The following is a 20,239-nucleotide window of genomic DNA, read 5'->3' on the forward strand; positions in this document are numbered from 1 at the left end:
TCTGTCGTGTGCTGCTTTGAATGGATATGAAGCGGTGGTGAAACTGCTACTGTGGCGAGATGATGTGGAGGCGGACTCAAAGGATAATGAGGGTCGTACACCGCTATCGTACGCAGCATGGGGTGGACATGAAGCGGTGGTGAAGCTACTGGTTGCGCGAGATGATGTGGAGGCAGACTCGAAGAATAAGTACGGTCGGACACCACTGTCTTATGCGGCTGGGTCACTGTCTTTTGCAACTGAATATGACCGTGAAGCGGTGGTGAAGCTACTGGTTGAGCGAGATGATGTGGAGGTGGACTCGATGGACAATAATCATCGGACACCACTATTATGGGCAGCTCGGAATGGAAATGAGGCGATGGTGGAGCTTCTCAACTCCCTGTCATAAATACCGAGCAAAAATCCAAGCAAATATTTGAGAGGATGATCAGGCTCCAGAATAGCAGGAGATGATACCTGGCGTAACGTTCCAAGTGAGAAGCGATGTAGGCTCATGGCTTAGTGGAGAGACGCAACCACTCTGAGGATATTGCTAATCTGCTGAGGCGATATTGACATCCACAGTGCTCCTTGGAGCAGGTGCCGATAAGGCTGACTCGCGAAAAGATAATTGTGCATGTGCATTCAAAAGGCTGACATGACCGCTTCAGCCCACAACATTCAAAGGTCATAATTGTCTTGTGGTCGATTCTCTTAAGTTTTCTTTCCCCTACAAGATCTTGTCATTATAATACTAATTAGGGGAGCCAAGCAATCATGGATTACAAGCTGCCACGGATATCAAACAGGCCCCTTACCCCAGACACAGAAGTTCAAAACGGACATATATGGCAAGCTGGTATCATCCTTCTAGATTCCCTTTCTCGAGGAATCCATTGGCTAACAAGCCTGTTTCATGGAGGCAAAAAATCGGGTGAAAACTTCCGACAGGTCGTCGGCCAATTCATCCACGGAGATCGCTGCAACGCAAACCAGGTTTTGCAACCGTCTGTTGACCGGTCCCTGTCTGACTCTGTAGCTACCACTGTAGCTACCTCTGTTGCTACTTTCCTTGCTAGCTCAAGAAACTCTAAATCGCCTGAAAGCTGCATGAAGACAGGAAAGCAAGATCTACCCCCACTGGAAGGGAAAAAGAGAGTAGCCGAATCCTCAACGCTCTCACGAAAACTGGCGACGCAAGAGAGGCAGCAAAAGGGACTTCCAAGAGTTACAGTAATCAGTACGACGACGATAAACGATACGATTCAATACCTACAAGCGGTATCTGACCACATCTCAGCTTCCGACACCATTTCCTCCAAGGAATGGCCAAGATGCACCTCGCCGCGCAATCGCTACTGAGGAGGTACGAAGATATCATCGCGAGGGAAAGAATACAGATACACGGTGTGTTGGATTGTTTTTCTTCACGGACTGAATCAGAAGAAAAGTGCCCGAGGTGTGTTGCTGCGGATGAGGAGCGGTTATATGATTGAGAAGCCCCTCGTTCTTCTTAGCTACTGTAAGAACAAACCGTTAGGAACTGAGTAAGTAGCGATAAGCGGCAGATTGCCCAACAACACTGAAAATTCTTGAACATGCTGCTTCTGCCTTGAGTGGCACTCCGCCTTATCCTCAGCTTATTTTTCATTTATCTGGATATATTGAACAGGAGTACGAATAAATACCTCCATTACGAAGACAATCTCCAGACGGTCCTTTAGTTTCATGGCCTTTCCGAAGGTGTGTTCACTAACACTGAATATACTAGGTGAGGATGAAATATTAGACAGATCAGCTGTGGGCAAAATGCCGTTCGCTGGTCTGCGGCAGGCTCCCGCATCCGAGCAAGAGAGAGAAGAAGGCTCCAGAATTATTTATTCAGGGAATCCTAAAACTTCTGATCTTTTAACATTAATTACCTCTTCCACGAGAATGGAAGTGCGGACGCAAAGAAGATACAAGGTATCTAGGCAATGATAAGGTGTACATGGGCCATGTTATGGAATCAAAAGCGTAAGCAATCGCACGTCCTAACTCAACTTTACCGAGATTACTGTGAGAACCAAATTCGTTCTTGTCAATACCCCAGTGGGGGACCCAATCTTGTCTTGTAGCAGCCCTCACAATTTCTAGACCCTATAGCTACCTTCGCCGTTCTTGCCAGAACAGGGAGTGACAAGGAGTGACAGTATTGTTTGAGCTCTGTCTGTATGGTACGACAATTTCTTGCGTGTGGATTTCAGTATCCGGTTTCGTGCCAAAGCCTGGAGCGTCCTCTCGCTAGGGCTCTTTTCTTTGTGAGGGCTTGGCAAATTTTGATGAAATTTAGAAGTCTAAGACTTCAAATGAAGCAAGATTGTTTTGTTTGCTGGATCTCTGTGAGGTTATTGATGTCCACGTGGTCTACAGTACATCTGCATCGAATAATTTAATGTGCCTAGGGTCGTAGACAGCACAGCTACACCTGTTAATGATGTTGTGATATGAGGCTGGTGCAGATCAGGAAGCAAGCCGAACCATCGGAATTAGTCCCGAGATATGTATACGAAGAACCAAGTTGATTTCCAATCAACTTGTTCTTCTCGTTGTATATATAGTCTCAAGTTTCCCACCGAATAATAGATGAATCAATCTTCCTTTGAACTACAACAATGCCGTCCGCTACGGAAACCTTTCCACGGTCAAGAGCGTCTTAAATCAACCGAACGTCCAGGTGGACGTCAAGCACAAACACGGCCGAACGGCGCTCCACCTAGCAGTCTTCGCAGGCCGAATAGGGCTCGTGCATCTGCTACTTTCTAGAGGCAGCGACCCTGATCTACAGGATGATTCGGGCCACTCGCCATGGGACTGTGCACGTCGCTTCAATAGGCCCGTGATGGAAATGATTTTTTCAAACGATCCGAAGTCCGAGGTGTTTCTTGGTACCCAATTATCACAGGAGGCCGAGCTACCCTTTCACCAAGCAGTATCCTATGGGTCGGTAGATGTTGTCAACGGCTTCTCGGACAAAAGGGTCTGAACTTGGACATCCAAAATAGGAAAGGCTCTACGCCGCTCCATCTCGCCATTCGAAGCAAGCGCCTGAAAATGGTCAATTAAGTCACCCCCGTGTCAACGTGAACTGCAAAGACAAAGATGGCAATACGCCACTGTGGCTGTCGACTTACTCGTCATGTGACGAGATCATGGAAAGGTTGTTGGCCGAGAAAGAGATTAACGAAAACTTTGTAGGAGGCCGCGGAAAGTCCGAGACGCCGTCTACATCTTTCCATCACGCCGCGGCCAGATTGGATACCGTGTTCCTACGACGGCTGCTTGCGGTGCCAGGGATCGGGATCGATCCGAAACTTTGTGCTTGACGGGCTCCGTCGGGCGAGTCGTGGACCAGAGCAGACATGATGACTGCAAAAAGCGGGGATATGAGCTCAATGTAGGTGACATTATTCTCAGTGTGAGTAGTGACGGCCCCGAGAATTTGCTCTCGGGGCTCATAACCTGTTGTAGTCCTGTGGAATTGTGTTGACTGTGATTCTGAGAGTATTCAGGAAGCTATATATACATATGAGGTCCAAGATGATCTTCAATCAACATGCTTCTTCGTATAGACACTTCGGGAATTATTTCCGACAGTGCGGCTTTCTTCCAGATCTGCACTAGCCTCATATCACAACAGCCCGCCCCTCAGTCACCGATTCCTCTGGTCCCAACCTCTCGTTCAGCTCTTAGCAATGTTTCTAAGAGCTTAACGAATTTGTTGACGGGAAATAGAGAAGTTTTGCTTGCTATGGTGACCTTAGCTCTGCTTTATGTGTATTGAGGTGTGCATATCCATTACGAGGCAAAAGTTATCATCAACGAGACTCAAATATTACTAGCTAGACTTATGGTTGTCAATCAAGTGAATACTCTTAGTCTAGCTGGACTTATTTCTTCCCAGAGCCCGAGGGAGTAGTATAGGTCGAGCCCCCCTGTCCATTGTTGTAGTAGGTGCTCCCATTGGGGTTAGAGTAGTAATAAGAGCCGTTTCTAGAAATTATGGTCAATGCATGGGATAGAAAAGTCAAGCCTAGGTAGCTGGTCCATCTTACGAGTTCGAATAGTGGTAGTTGTTCGAATTCGAGACGCTGGAGCCGTAGTCGCGGGAGCAATAGTGATTACCCTGTTCCTTTGTCATTACCACACCAAATACTTCTTAATTAGTACCTAATATGGAAGAGGGTTCACGGCAGATCATGAAGTACGAGGAACGAGACAGGACTTGAAGGCTTGTTGTGACATACCTGGCTGTTCATGCCAGAGCTGGTGATGTTGTATCCCTTGTTGGAAGACATGTTGGCAGAATACGGACAGAGAATAATTATCAAGGTAGCTGTCAATAGTGTAGGTAGATGGAAAAGGAGGGGGAAAGAGGATATTCCAGGACGAGGGGTAATTTGGGTGGATCGTCGGCGCCGGGGGCAAAGTAGTTTCTCGATTTTGATTCGACGATCTGAGGAGCGGTACTCCAGAGTGGCGTACCACAACTAGACGAGTCTCATTCGACAACGCGTCTCCCAATACGTTTTGCGTGTTCAAAATCGGTTCCGCATTCTCTCCAAAATACGGAGGTTCCGCTCTTTCTTCCACTTCCTTACATATTCCTGAATCTCAGCTTCTTGACCAGCTCGACGACATGTTAGCCTCACGAAAGGTGGGTTATTGCTTCGTTCCGAGTAGTTTGAATCGGCGCTTGCAACTAAAAATCTTATTCAGCGCGCGTCTTCACCTGTCGAGGCGGACCAGAAGAAACCGAGGGAGAAGGCCCGTACAAGACCCAACCCAAAGGAGGCCGTCAAAAAAGATGTTGGGACTTGCTCAATGGACAAGAAGCAGATTGGAGACCGCGTCAAAGCAGCACTGGCTTTGAACAAGTACGCGCTCAACCGGACAGTCATAAATGTAAGTCACAGATTTGGTAGAAACGCGCAAAGCTAACACTTGACAGCTCCAAATAGACACGGCATTCTTCCGCACCTTCTTCGTTGATAATGATAAGCTCAGCAAACCAATATCAATCACCCCTACGGAGTTCGACGACACTTCCCCCGTGGTCGTTGTAGAATTCAGCCATCACCAAGCAGCCGAGTTGCTCGGGGTTAGCAAGGTGAAGGGAGGAAATAGGCTAAGTACAACGCACCTGGCGGCTATGTGTGTTGTATTTTATCCCGGCAGAGGCACAGCCAAGATCTGGCTGTCCGTGTAGCGTTTGGTCTTCTTTTCAGGCAGCTTTCATGATGCAAAACGCATAGAAAGCCACAATATTTTCTAACTAGAAAGATGGTGGCAGCAAAGGGTTCAATTTGGTTTGTCTGATTAAGATCGAGATGCTCATGTGATTTTTCGAAACAAAAGAACGGAGCCGTTCATTCATAGATTTCGCATGTTTTTAGCGAAGTTGAAGCAGAATGCATGATAAAGATTCTGTCCTCATATTGTGTATGAGCTTCTTGAGATTGTCACCACATTGGCGGTGGAAGGGGATCTCTTTTCAGCACAAGTCTTTCTGGGAATTGGGTCAAAGATGACATGGCGAAAATGACGGAGGAAACAGTGGGGAACTAGTGGGGAATTAGTGATTGTAACGATATGCAGAAAGGTTTAATCTTGAGTTATTCAATTCTTTTCAACCGTCCTTTCAAAAGGCTATTGGATCTTCAACTTCAGTTCCCTGCGGCAAGCTGGATCGAGGGCAACCGTCAGGGATATACACAAGGCAGATATGTAAAGTGGAGAGATGATATGCAACCCTCATAATGTTGTTTCTGTTGAATCACACGATGTCTAATGGTAGAAAATAAATAAAGCATGTAAACAGTCTATTCCAGAGAGGTGTATACGTCTGGTCTCTTTCTCAATAAGAAAGAGACCCTATTTGGATGAAAGGATTTCCCCTGAACTAATAGTCCTTTTGAGGAAGGATTCAAGCTGACTGATTCATGCCTGATATTCCTTATACACCATCTATTCATGCAGGAATCTCAACACAATCACAACGCGTTTTCCACATTCGTTGGAAAGCTCAGAAACTTCAAAAGTGAATAGAGTAAAACTCGGAGGATTGAAAAAGAAATCCAAAGAACAACGTATTTCAACACCGCTCATAAATTCAAAAGTTGGCTCCAGTTAACAAGGACGGCCAAGATTCAACGGGTTGACGGGGCTGAGTACCAGCGCCCGCGCCCGCGCGACTGCGGCCTGACACTTTCCGCAGCCTAGACGAACAGAACCACACACAGTTCAGACAATCAACACTCGAGCGAGGCCAGAAAATTTCCATCTTCCTTAGATGAAAATGTGAGCGCTCTTGGTAAGATCAAAGAATGAACAGCTTCCGTCGCCTCAATATTAAGACCGTAGATTCAACAGTGACCCAACGTTTCTTAACCGACTGACTCACTTTGACTCATTTTCAACATGACTTTAGCATGTTTTCCCGATGAGCATCTAAGATCGCACCACGAATTTCGCTGCTAATAGTTGCGGTAGAATGAAGGCATGGGTTGCAACAGGCCTCACTTAGGATAGACGTCGTGTTCAATGTTTGCTCTCTGGTAGAGCCCGCGTGCTACAGGAGCCGAGAACCTATAAATACGTCCTCTTCCCCCAGCAATTTGTTCTCCATTACCATCACTTGGCTATGCAGAGTCGAGGAGGTCTTCGATTCCTGATAAGTTCTTCCCTTTGACCTACTGGAATTTCACTGTATTGACATCTACAGTTACATCGTGGACCGACAAGCTAGAAAGTGCTTGTGAGACGCGACGACCACCAGGTCCACTATCTCACTCATGCCAGCCGATCAAAGAAGCAGATTTGGGTTAGCTAGTCAAAGTACCTATGCGAACATCTGTCCACCATAGCAGCCGACCACTGTCCGCTCCTGAATATACCGATGCAGAAGAGCGGTCGAGGTAAGTCTGTCTCCGCGCGACCCTATCCGAGACTAGACTGACTTCAAAGACGGTGCGAAACAAAGATCCATGCATTCCATCCAATATACACCAGCCACGGTGCCCTTTCCCGTGTCGTCTTTCAGAACATGTGAGTCATGCATTGCCTTGCCGATCGACAAGCTAACGATGGACAGGAAACTGTTGACAGCGCACCAGACCGAGTCCGAACCAGCTCTCCGTCAGTGCTCCGCGCAGGGTCATGGCTTACACGCCATTTCTGGCCCCTATCACTTCAAACCATGCAACATGTCCTATGTGAAATACTGCAACTAAGGCCGCGGGCAAACAACAGGACGCATAAGCTCCGGACGTTCGTTGTCCACGACGAGGTGAGTGTAATATCACGCCTCCTGCTGCGCCGGGTCCGATGATTTTTCTCAACTCTGTGCCGGAGACACAAACACCACTGACATCTCTATGCCATTGCAGGAGCAGCCAGCCCATCGCCAACCGCGACAATTCTTGTGGCGAGTAACCTATTCCCGCCGAGTCAGATAAGACCCAGGGCCCAACGCGCCATCGCGTCTTCCCCTCCTCACCGCCTTCACACCATGAACAGCGGAGTGCCTCAACCTCTCGCTGTCTGCACGAAGCTGTCTCCTAATACAACTGTACAATTTCTTGTCACGCGTGAGTCGTCATGCGCCTTTGCCGTCTTGTGAACTTGTCGGTTCATCCAGCGCGACTTCTCGAAGCGACAGCCGGAGATTGCGACGAACCTGAATACAACATGGTATATTGGTGACTACATCGCAGAAGTGAATTGGCAGTGATCTAGTTGGTAAGCAGGTATGATCACGAATCTTGTTGATTATCTGTCTCAAGCATACACTCGGATTCTTCATGAATAACGTAAAGCACAACACCTTGTCCAACTGAATCAACACTTGCTGACTCGGGTCTCACCACAGGAAGACGCCGTCAGATTCCCATCACCCGAATGCAAAGCGAGCAAATCTCTTATCTGCTCGACCTCCCCTACATCAATACCATCTATGCTTTGTTTCTTCCACATGACTACTGGTGGCATCGACGAGTCGCTACCTCGACCTTCTCCCAGTCGATTTGGTTCATCAGATCATGCGTTGGTATGCCTACCTGATGCAGACCCAATGGAGCGCATAGCAGTGTCTGTCTCCCGGCATTTGAACCCTCTCGTAGAATGGCCTACTTGCGGCTTGGATCCCTGGCGTCCAGTGGGTGACCATCGTTGTCCTCAGATGGCATCTAGCGTCTTTCGAGCCTGAAACCCCTAAGAAACCGGGAGACGCCAATGCTTTGTCTAGCTAGAGCCATATTTTCGTACTGGCGAGGTTGTTAGTCGGGACTGCTTGCATGGAGAAGGTGAGGCAAAAGTCCCGTCATTTCTACCCGAATCAACTAACAATAGCCAGTCAGCTTCAAATCGATGGACAAGACCGAGGATGGCCAAACGATTGAGAGGACCCATGACCCAAGAACCACGCCTGATAGAGTCCCCCTGGTTCCTCTTCCTCTCCTCGTTGCTCAGCTTATCGACATATTCGAGCGAGCGGGAACCACTCGGACATACACGGAGCTGCATGCTATCAGGATTGTTTGTCTCGTCCCTGTTAGACAGGAGCTTGGTGATTTCATTCCTAAGCCTGTGTTTTTCTATCCAAGCCCGAGCACTACGTGCAAAGCCCATACACCTTGAATGTCAGAGCAGCTGGAGGTCAGTCAAGTTATCCAGTATCGTTCGTCCATTGAGGCCGTCGTCTAACATATCGCAATTGGAGGCGCAAGCACGTCTTGCCAGCAAATCACCGATTCCTCTACGTCTCTGAGCTCACTGTGCTTTGACCATCTATGATGTATTTCTCCGCGCCCAAGACGAGATCTGGCATATCACTGTTGAGCAATTCACCGTGAAGGTGGGTTTGATGTCTGTAACAGCACTACAAGAGCCCTCGGGTTGTAGGACCTCTGAATGTCCCGTACAGCCTAACTGAATTATCTACCCTAATAAGCGCTCATGTTACGTTTGCTTGGGGAGGATTTGAGCGGATGCCTGCTAGGGTCACACGTAACACTCCTGTAGAAATATCACCAGGTCCCGAGCGCTGATCGTGGAGAGTGCCTTTACCGGTTCTGATTCCAGATGGCTTGTTGGGCCCCGATCGGAATTCAGTCATGCTATATCAGCAGCGGAGCATGATTTATCGCATGTAGTGGGGAATAAGCGTAACAGAAGGTAACGACCGTTTCTTCGTCGCTGTAGTGGACTTCTACGAGAGTTGGTTGGATTTACTGGCGGGATATTATTCACAAAGTTGCGACGGCTCCTACATGTAGAAGGAGCGGGTCAGATATTCCCGAGCCAAAGCTACCAATGACATGTTAACCTCGGGAGAACGAAACTCACTCTCGTAGTCGCTCTATGATGTAGGCATTCTAGTGTAGAATAGGTTCGAGTAACTAGCAATAGTCATTTCAAGCAATTTTTTTCGCGACGCAAGAAACTGAGCCTATCGCATAATCATCTTGGATTGAATCCGTGATTCGGATTTACGAAATACATCACATGGCTCTACACTTCCTAGTTCTGATCTTGAGTGTACAGTATATTGCGTGATCAGAGTTGCACAATTATTTCGAGGCCATAGTCAAGGTGTGACCAACAGGGATCAAAATTGCTTTGCAGGATCAAAAAAAAAAAAAAAAGGCAATTGAAGTTTCTATGATGTGGGGGACATGGCAAGAGACCGCGTTGCCTATGTGAGACGGTGACCAGCACTCCCTTCACCGCCCGACCATTCACCACATCAACATCAAACATCAACATCAAACATCAACATCAAACATCAACATCAACACATCAACACATCAACGCATCAACACACCAACACATCAACACTCTCACTAACTCTCACCAACATGTTTGCTCTACGCCTGAATGAAGGGTGTCAATTTCACTACGCGAAAGCATTATCGGACCGCAAACTATCAGCGCAGAACATTTGGGAACCTCCCTTTGATAAAAATGACAGTTTCGTTGTTATCGTATAATTTTGGCCATTGAATTTGGGACGATCTATCTAGGGCTCATTCTATCTATCCAATGATGATCCTTAGGAAAAAGAAACAGACTATGAGGAGGTTGGGCAGGTCTTTGCTTCTTCGAATACTGTTGAATATCGAATACTGGTCTCTAACACCACGAAGAGGTGCCTGCACATTGCTAGAGGGCTTGTTAACGCAGCAATCCCCTGAAAAGCACGTTTGTTGACGCAGAGCTCGTCCTGCGAAGCACCTTTTACACTCGCGGGGCTCAGGGCAGCGAGGGAGCACATTTTTACACTCGCGGGGCTCATGGCAACGAGGGAGCACACTCTTACACTCGCGGGGCTCAGGGCAGCGAGGGAGCACATTTTTACATACACAGGGCTCATTGGCTGTGAGGGAGCACATTTTTACAGTCACAGGGCTCATTGGCTGTGAGGGAGCACATTTTTACAGTCACAGGGCTCATTGGCTGTGAGGGAGCACATTTTTACAGTCACAGGGCTCATTGGCTGTGAGGGAGCGCAAATCTTACATCGCTGGGCTCGTGGCAGCGACAGCCGTGGTCACGGATGGTCTGGAGTACTTGGTTTCGCAGAGCCCATCCTGCGAGGCACACTTGTTGACGCAGAGCCCATCCTGCGGAGACTCTTGTTGTCGCAGATGTCCCTGCGAGGCGCTTTGTTGACGCAGGACCTAGGCTGCGGAGAACTTGGTAATGCAGCGGTCTCCTGCAGAGAACTTGTTAACGCAGCGGTCTCCTGCGGGTCTCACTTGTCATCACAGCGTCCCCCTGCGAGGTAGTCTTGTTGACGCAGCACCTCCCTGCGAGGATTATTGTTGACGCAGACCTATCCTGCGAGGCACACTTGTTGACGCAGAGCCCATCCTGCGAAGCACACTTGATCACGCAGAGCCCATCCTGCGAAGCACACTTGTTGACGCAGAGCCCATCCTGCGAGGCACACTTGTTGACGCAGAGCCCATCCTGCGAAGCACACTTGTTGACGCAGAGCCCATCCTGCGAGGCACACTTGTTGACGCAGAGCCCATCCTGCGAGGCACACTTGTTGACGCAGAGCCCATCCTGCGAGGCACACTTGTTGACGCAGAGCCCATCCTGCGAAGCACACTTGTTGACGCAGAGCCCATCCTGCGAAGCACACTTGATCACGCAGAGCCCATCCTGCGAAGCACACTTGATCACGCAGAGCCCATCCTGCGAGGCACGCTTGATCACGCAGAGCCCATCCTGCGAGGCACACTTGTTGACGCAGAGCCCATCCTGCGAAGCACACTTGATCACGCAGAGCCCATCCTGCGAAGCACACTTGATCACGCAGAGCCCATCCTGCGAGGCACACTTGTTGACGCAGAGCCCATCCTGCGGAGACTCTTGGTGTCGCAGATGTCCCTGCGAGGCGCTTTGTTGACGCAGGACCTAGGCTGCGGAGAACTTGGTAATGCAGCGGTCTCCTGCAGAGAACTTGGTAATGCAGCGGTCTCCTGCAGATAACTTGTTAACGCAGCGGTCTCCTGCGGGTCTCACTTGTCATCACAGCGCCCCCCTGCGAGGTAGTCTTGTTTTCGCAGCACCCCCCTGCGAGGATTGTTGTTGACACAGACCTATCCTGCGAAGCACCTTTTTACGCTCGCGGGGCTCATGGCAGCGAGGGAGCACAGTCTTACATCGCTGGGCTCGTGGCAGCGACAGCCGTGGTCACGGAAACTCTCGAGCCCGCAGGCAAGAGAGGGACACTACGATGCATCAAAGTGTGAGGATCAAAGTGTGAGGACCGAAGTCCTGAGTTTTTTGGGCTGGGAATCCGGCCCCTTTTATAACTTTTCGGTCAAGTCTCTACCATGGAACCATTGCGCCGAGGGTAGAGAGATCACTGTCCTTTGGTTGGCGTTGAAGCAAGTCGAACGACGTTGAAACGGTGTTTGGAGGATTTGTGGCCTATAGACTGAAGTTTCGACCTGGGATCATTTTTCTCAATCTTGCGTTGAGTATGGTGAACCACTTTCATCAACTGTTGAAAGAAAGCAACGCCGCAAAAATGCGATTCCTACATATTGTTGAGCTTGCAATTAAATCGCTCAAGGCGGTGGCACTCTACATCTTCCTGTTTTAGCCACGGTCACCTTCTCTTTCATGAGGGTTGAAGTGCTTCAACAGATGCCAAAATAATAGGTTGGAACTTTTCTGGCTGACAGAAACGCTGGACTGTGCCTGCGGTTGGCTGGAGGATCTTTTGGTCTCGCTCGAATCAATCCTGTTCATCCTTGGCCCCGCGCCGCTGAATGTTATTTCTTCCCTGTCTACTCGCAGCCAGCTAATGTTGCTTTTACTAGAATCTCTACTCCCTTACCGCACAGATATTGACATACTCTCAAGCTCAGGATGAGGATTGTCCTTCTTTGGAGTGCATAAACAAAGTCCAGAGCTTATTGGAAAGTTTCCATAGGAAACCGAGCCTAGGACAACCATGTGAAATGTGCAACCAGGCCCACGAGCTAGGTTCGCGTGATCGCCACCCCCTCGCAAGATTGCAACGCTACTATCACATTGATGAGACTCTGGATACAAATAGCGCCCGACGGACCAATCAAACACAATGCGCGAATTTAGACAGACGCAGGTACGGTTCTGCGATGCAGATCCCAGCGACGACCCATGGGACACTAGATCAAGGAGGTTCTATTTATGGCCCGGAGAAGAAGTGAAGGATTTGCAAAGGTCCAGACCGATCCACAAGCCCAAGCTTGACGGCCGTCAGTGTCCGGTCGAAAAGGACTCTGTTGCTTAGGAGGTACGGCCGAGGTACGGTCCAGGCAGGTGAGGTATTTCGAATATCGCGCGGAATTCTGGCAACAGAATGGTAGGCTAAATCCCGATCCGTGGTTATGTTTTCCTGGTTCCTGTCACAGGAGAATAATTCTCCTGTCAAGTGGCAAGTTGCTCCTTGTCTATCAGGTCTGTCGAATGTTCTAGAAGCTCTGTCTTCTGTCCTGCATAAAGCTTTCCCGTAGAGATTGTACTCCCTGAATCCGACACAACCCCCTCAATCGTCAGTCCCATATCCCTAGCGGATAGCTTGTGGAAACTATCCGATCATGGACAGATCTCATGAGCTTATGTAAAAATATCTCCGGTTTTTGCACTAAAACCGAGGAACCGATTGGTTCCCGGATATGCATTGACGCTGTGGGTCGGCCCTCCTGCGGCCCCGAACTTTATTGCAATCGCCCTCCGCATCTTCAGACTCCAGCGATAGAGAATCTTTCTAGTACCGCGCTGGTCCAATGTCCTGTACATGAGCAGGTTGAGACTGTGGTGATTCTATGCCAATTCTCCGGACTTCTCTTTTACGCTGTAGGACTTCATCACGAGCAGCATAGAAAGCACGTGGAGCAGGAATTTGTAGATAAGCTTTTCTCGTCGATCATTCATGACAGCCGCATTCTCTCACCGTGTGACCGTTTCCATGGTTCATCGAAATTCTATTTCAGGGTTCAGCGATTGATCGACGATCCCGGTCATGTTCCACGGTCTTTGGGATAACATTTCTCAAACCATGGCCTTGTAACTTTCTCGGTATTGTTGTAATTCCAGAGAATGACGCTTGTTTATATTTTGAAAGTAGCTGAATTCATACATACAATCACTGAGATATTCATCATGCTGCGTCTTGATTGTTCAGCTGCCACATCCTCCGTTTGTAGCATCATCCAACAACACTAATTCATCAAGATAGTTAGTATGGTTGCTTGGCGATTACAATGTAGCGCGCATGCCAGCAAACTGCTGATAGCATGGACGTTCCGCGCATCGGTATCTCATCTTCCTGGCTGCAGAGACACGATGTACGTAGTGCCAAATCTGCGATGACGATCGCGTTTCTTTACGCCGTGACGGAGGGAGTAATGACATCGCGCGGCCTGTGATTGATGATCAGCTTGTAACAAACGTTGGAAGAAGGTCAGCTCATACCTCGTCTCCAGCCTTCCGTCTTGGTTGATTCACTGCTGTCGATATGGCTAGGCTCGGCTGTTAAGATTGTTTGAAACCACTTTTCAATGTTGCTTTGCGCAGGCCTTTTATTAGGGAGGGTTGCCAATGGACCCCTGCGGCCAACCGAGCGACGAACAGTTCCTGCTCGGTTTCGATTGCCTGAATGCTTAGGCGATCTGGTACCAGAGCGACGTTGCTTGCGCAAGATATGGTACATTTTCCCTCGTAGAGACTCAACGCTTCGGTCCACCTGATATTGTTCATAATATGCGTCGGAGCGGGCTTTCCACGACAGCGCCCGATGGGCATCCAGCCAGGAGAGAAGGTTCTTCTCCTCCCATTCCGACCAGACTACCTCGCTTCGAGGAGGCATAGCGCTTGCATGAACTAACAGGAACCAGAGAGACCTTTTCAGCAATGGCACGACTTGAACTCCGCATGGATGGGAAAGGTGAGCCTAAATCCCCTCCAGGTCCCAGTAAAAGCTGAGATAGTACCCTTGGTTCATCTGAAATTTTCTGAAGGCTTGTAGCATGATCATGGACCACTCTGGACAGTCGCTTCGGTCAGTCTGAATTGTACTCTATCGACTACGTATTTCAGAATCCCCCGTACTCCCAGCGCCCGAACACATTCATAGTTACAAGAACGACCACCCTTCAGTTTAGTACTTGTCAATATCTCGAACACAATGACTGTCTGTGGAAATGAACAAAGTAATGACTTCTTAAACCGAGCCCCACCGGGTACTAAGGTAACATGGAACAGACTTCAGAGGCAAAAACTTTGCCTTCTGACGAAGTCCCTTCCTCTAAAGTTGAATGACTTTCGTGCCTGATTGGCTAAAATGTATTCCAAATTAAGCGAAGATTGCGGTACGTACTGATGGAAATAGTGCGCCTTGCAAACCCTATCGCAAACTCCGGTTTGGAGAGCAAATTCTTCATAAAAGCCTCAGCGACTTCTCCTGGAACATCCGACTTGAAAACTCGTTATCTCACCCTGACACAGATTCAGCTATGGGTGGAATTCGAAAACTTCCGTTTACTGATCAACGACAAAGCTTTCGGAGCCGTTTACAACGTGCACTGTCCCTGTCATCCTCCGGATCTGAGGATTCTGGATTCCGCCCAGATCCACGGCGGGGGATACTACGGAGGACGAGTGTTCTCAGGAGGACGACTCTTTTGGCAACGACCGCAATGGAATCACGGTGGATGATGGCCAGGAAAGTCCTCTGCACACCTGCAGTACGGGCCCGAGACCAGACGAAGAACTGGAACAACCCGGACAGGATCTCTCCGAGAACTGCAATATGATCGCCTTCCAATGTCTGGCAGAGTGAGTGTCAATCCGCTCCCTTGGAATGGTGTTTTGTGATATGCTGACTTACAACGCTTAGACTAGATGTCCGAACGAAGTCAGTCGTGCGACCCACCAGAAAAAGAACACAGGCTGATTATTTTGCAGGTCCATGCAGAAGTCATTGAATAACCAGAACAGCTGGATTGGAAACATTCGCAGTGATCTGGAGGAAATCCGCAGTCGGTTGGCTGTCGTGGAGACGGCTATTGAAATGAGAGCCAAAAAGGGGGAGAACCATGCTACTGAGGGTGATACATCTAGACGATCGCTTCGGTCGCAGCAGTGATTCAGACCGGAAATATGATGAAATTAAGTCTATAGTCTAGAGCCGGATGTCAGCCCTTAACTGAGGTATTCTTATTACGTTGCCCTATGCGAACAATTCTATTTCACCTTTGCAGACTCTCGCTTGAAGTTACATATAACCGCAGCGCTGCGGGGCAGGAGAGAAAGCGTCGATAGAAATCCTATTGACGAGATGAACTTCCTGTCCTAGCCGGCTGGAAGTCGCAACCTGTTAAGGTTTTACGGGAGTTCAATGGTCTCGCGATCAAGTCACACCGGGCGATCATGGCCCACCTGGACTGTGGGCCCCCCATATTCAGCGGCCATGGAGCATTCCCTTTGCCGTCCAATCCGTCCAATTGGCAGAGCAAAAGTCCGATCGTCCGAGTATATTTTTACGTGAAGTTCTTTCTACTATAGCGGAAGATAAACCAATGCATATATCTGGTTCAGATTTTACTGTTATTCTTACTGTTATCCTGGGACGGCGGTGGTGTCGCTATCATTATGCCTTGAGCTATCTATCTGTGTGATGGTTATATCGAATTGCGGTGCCGCCACAGCCAAAGCTGTTCCTAGCTCTGAATGTGTCATGCTTCACACAAGTGATTCATACTGGTTGGCTGGGGTTGCCGCCGGCTGAGTAACAAGCGGGTAATCGTTACTCGATGCGGAGAACCCGGGTAGGGCATTCTGACCCAAATTCCCATAAAGGCCGTCCTGGTCGGGCCAAGCTCCGTAAATTACTTCAGAGCCGGGAAGGCAGGATGCCGGTCTACGATTCTGAAGGGCATCAATCGTGTTCCAGAGCCGAGTGGTCGCCGATACCAGCTCACAGTGCGTCTGATGCAAGGCCGGCTGAATATCGTTCCTTGAGATCTGATCCTGCGTGGCGGCGTCAAGTGACTCAAGCTGCTGCTTGATATGGCAGAGTTCTCTTTCAAGCCTCTGGTTTTCTTCCAAGGCTTTGTCTTTTGCTGCGAGAGCTTGCTGTAGTTTCGAAGACTCTTCGGCCTTTTCCGCTTGTAGACGCTGCATCGACTGAGATTGATGGGATATTTCATGGTCCATTTTCCCAAGAGCTAGTTCAAACTCTTCTTGAATCTGGTCCATCACATCCAAACATTGTCGATGTGTCGCCTCATGCTCTTGCCTCCGGGCGGTTTTCGTCATAGAATGTCCCTGGAAACGCTCGTCAGCCAAGAGTACATTATCCAGGGAGGACCGCATAATGTCTGTCGGTGCAGAAATATACGAATAACCGAAGACAAGATAGGGAATGACATACCAGGTCTTTGTGTAGCTTCGCTACAAGGCTCTGAGGATTGCGGTCCGCCTTGGACGTAGAAACTGTCGACCGAACAGAACCAGGCGAACCAGCACGCGATCTGCTAGTACGAGACTTTGTTTTGGTAGCACCACGTCCCGCACTCCGAGAGGGCTTGGGTGCATTTGCCATACTGAACCTTTCCGGTCGAGAGATTGTTGTTGGTTCCAGTGGATTGCGGGTAAACTGATGAGTAGGATGAATCGCAGTAGCCTCCTGGGTAACAAAGACTTTAAAGGGCTAGGTGGAGACCAAACGAAAAGACCTGAAACGGAGGTGGAAACGCTGTTCCCTTGCCAAGTCCTTTTTGCTAGCATGTGGTCCATGAGCAGAGAAGCTCGAGCAAATTCTGCACACCGGACCCCACGGGGTGCTAGCGCGAAGTAGAAAAAAGAATCAAAAGAAAAAAGGCCTGCCAGTCCACTGTGCAAGAAGTGATCGGCCGGCCCGCACTAAGTCCATGCAATCAGTGGTGTCTCACGACACGCTACATTTGAATTTTCCCGTCGCTCTTTCACCGAAGGAGGACTCTTTGCGCGTAGATATAATGTAATTAGTATCTCTTGCCCAACTCTACATGATCGGCGCCATCCTGTTAATAACAGCAATCCTCCCTGTCACGGTCCTCATTAATGAATGCAGTTATAGCGGAGACAGGACCTAAATTCTAAGCAGTTCCGCTGTCGCCAGAATCAAGGCCTGGTTTCCAGGACAACAATATGAGCCATTTCAGCTACCATGGCTCCCGGTTTGGTCCCTTGTCAATCGCCACCCCGCTCACGAGATTGCAACGCTATTATCACACTCCTGATGGGACCCTGGACACAAATAGCACCAGCTGGACCAATCAAATCACGAGCATGAATATGGACGGAGGCTGGTACAGTTCTGCAGTGAAAAATCCAGTGATGATCCATGGGACAGTAGATCAAGGAGGTTCTGTTGTGGCACTCAGAAGAAATTGGAAGGGCTTGCAAAATTCTAGACACAATCTGCAGGCCCAGTCTTGGTGGGCCATTGTTGTGCAGGTGGAATGGCTTTGTTGCTTAGGATGTAACTTCTGGGCAGGCGAGGTAATTGCATATCATGCAGTCTTTCCAGAACAGAGTGATATGCCAACAAGATGCGTGGTCATTTGTTTCTAGAACCCTTCGGTCTTCCGTCACTTCTGCTTCTTCATCTTTGAGCTGTAGAACGTTCTAGAAGCTGTGTATTTCACTCTGCATCAGCCATTTGCAGATAAGCATACTACCTCCCTATCCGATATTTCCTCCCTAGTCCGGTTTTTGTACTAAAAGCCGAGAAACCGATTGGTCTTTGGAAATGAAAGGAGTCAGCGTGGAGCACCTGAACTTCTATGAACCGGAAATATTTTCTTAGCATCATTCCCCAACATTGTTAATACTCAGGACCGCGCGACCAATAATGTTCATAAACACCATCGTAGCCATTTCATCACATACTCTATGTCAAAAGCCGAAATCGTGATGAGTGCGGTCCATTTCCTCCAGTAAATCAGTTACACTGTAGCGGCAGCCGTAAGCATGATAGACCTAAAAGTAAGTGGAGAAGCGGACGGGAGATCTAGATCGGAGCTTAAAACCTAATTGCCATGAATCATCGCCGTCTTCCACCAAACACGCGGTTCCGTGATTCATAAAAAAATAATTTGTCACGATAGTTTGACATTTGGCCACCGACCGTGGATCCTGCTCTGCGTTCCACGGTTGTTATGATAGTAACCATTGATATGACTTGGATGGAAAGGAACCTTTGTTCCAGTTGAGTGATAGAATGCCATTAGTAGACTGGAAAAAAAGCCCTCCCACCAACATGACTGGGCTGGGATTGAGGTTCAATCATATGCTTTGTAGCTCTACGGTATAGTTAACTCTGTTGCGACCCACCCAACGCATCCAAGGCTAGAATCCTAGTTGACAAGTGTTCTAAGAACTTTGGAACTTAGATAGCTATTGTGTCATGATTTTATATTTCATTGTGAGCACGCTCACATCCTGCTTCAATGGAACAACCCTTAAAACCCGCTACTGATCCCATCCATCAACTCAAACAAAAGAGACATCTCAGTACTCGTGTCAACCCTATCAGACCATGGATACAGTCATCACCAGCCTCCCCCCAAAGTGAGCGCCATTCTTATGGATAATATATCCATCATTCAAATTGTGTCCATGTTCTCGATCGGCGCGTACAATGCCGCTGAGACGGGCATCGTCACATTTGATACGTTCAAACACTACCGCAGCCTATATTTCTGGAGCATGCAATTCGCATCCTGGGGCATCCTTGTGCACGCCATTCCTGCCATGGCACGATTCTTGTCTCAGTCATCCAATCTCGCGACATCCATTCCCTTCATAGTTGGATGGTACGCTATGGTTACCGGCCAAGCCCTCGTCCTCTACTCGCGCCTGCATCTCGTTTTCGCCGATGTGAGAAAGGTGCGTTGGGTCTTGTGGATGGTACTCACGAACTTTTGCATCCTACATATTCCAATGACCGTCTTATTCTTTGGCCTCAACAACGGCAACGCACGCTTTGCTCAACCTGCCGCGATATTCGACCGAATCCAATTGACGGGCTTCTGCATCCAAGATTTCGTTATTTGCGGTATTTACATATACGAAGCAGTTCGTGCTTTCAGACTTATCAGCGCGTTCCGAGGTCGCGAGAGCCGCAACGCCATCATCCATCTAATTTGCATCAATATCATCGTGGTATTCGTGAATATTCTCCTCCTGGTGGCGGAATACAAATTACACTACATTCAAGTGAGCTTCAAGACGGTGGTGTACAGCGTCAAGCTGAAGTTGGAGTTTTCTGTGCTCAACCGTCTCTGCTCGGTGGCCGTCCCCTGCACCTGCCAGAGTGGATCCAGGGAGCAGCGCCGATCATGTGATCTGAATCACTTTGATCGAAACCTTCCACGGTCATCTGCGGAACCAGAGAGGACAATGCAATCTGCGTCGACTTATGAAAAGATACAGCGTCGTTTCAAATTGCCAAACTTGGTCGATAGGTACCACGGGGCGAAGAGCTATTTGTCCGGCAAGAGGATCGTTCCCTCCAAAGACAGTTCGTACTCAGAAACCGTGCTAGCTAGCTAGCGACAGCTCGGCTGTGACGCTTGATTTGAAGTCTTTCCAGACGATGTAACTGGTGAATATTTTGGAGGCAACGTGACTCTGCGCTTGCTAGGTGAAATGTGGTCGATATCAATAT

The 20,239-nt window shown here is 48.7% G+C and overlaps 2 protein-coding genes across 2 annotated transcripts; one reads left to right on the forward strand and one right to left on the reverse strand.

Annotated features, from left to right (window-relative positions):
* Positions 1–3,911: 3,911 nt before the first annotated feature.
* On the reverse strand, positions 3,912–4,319 carry N7446_011862 (uncharacterized protein; the record flags this gene model as incomplete). Its single annotated transcript, XM_058520604.1, has 3 exons — positions 3,912–4,014; positions 4,077–4,147; positions 4,269–4,319. 3 exons carry the CDS (start codon positions 4,317–4,319, stop codon positions 3,912–3,914), a joined length of 225 nt encoding a protein of 74 aa, XP_058366890.1.
* Positions 4,320–4,660: 341 nt separating this feature from the next.
* On the forward strand, positions 4,661–4,982 carry N7446_011863 (uncharacterized protein; the record flags this gene model as incomplete). Its single annotated transcript, XM_058520605.1, has 3 exons — positions 4,661–4,678; positions 4,741–4,926; positions 4,947–4,982. 3 exons carry the CDS (start codon positions 4,661–4,663, stop codon positions 4,980–4,982), a joined length of 240 nt encoding a protein of 79 aa, XP_058366891.1.
* Between the last annotated feature and the right edge of the window lie 15,257 nt (positions 4,983–20,239).

The sequence above is a fragment of the Penicillium canescens genome (assembly GCF_028828765.1).
Source record: "Penicillium canescens strain IBT 15451 chromosome Unknown utg000009l_segment0_segment0, whole genome shotgun sequence".
Classification (NCBI taxonomy): Eukaryota; Fungi; Ascomycota; class Eurotiomycetes; order Eurotiales; family Aspergillaceae; genus Penicillium; species Penicillium canescens.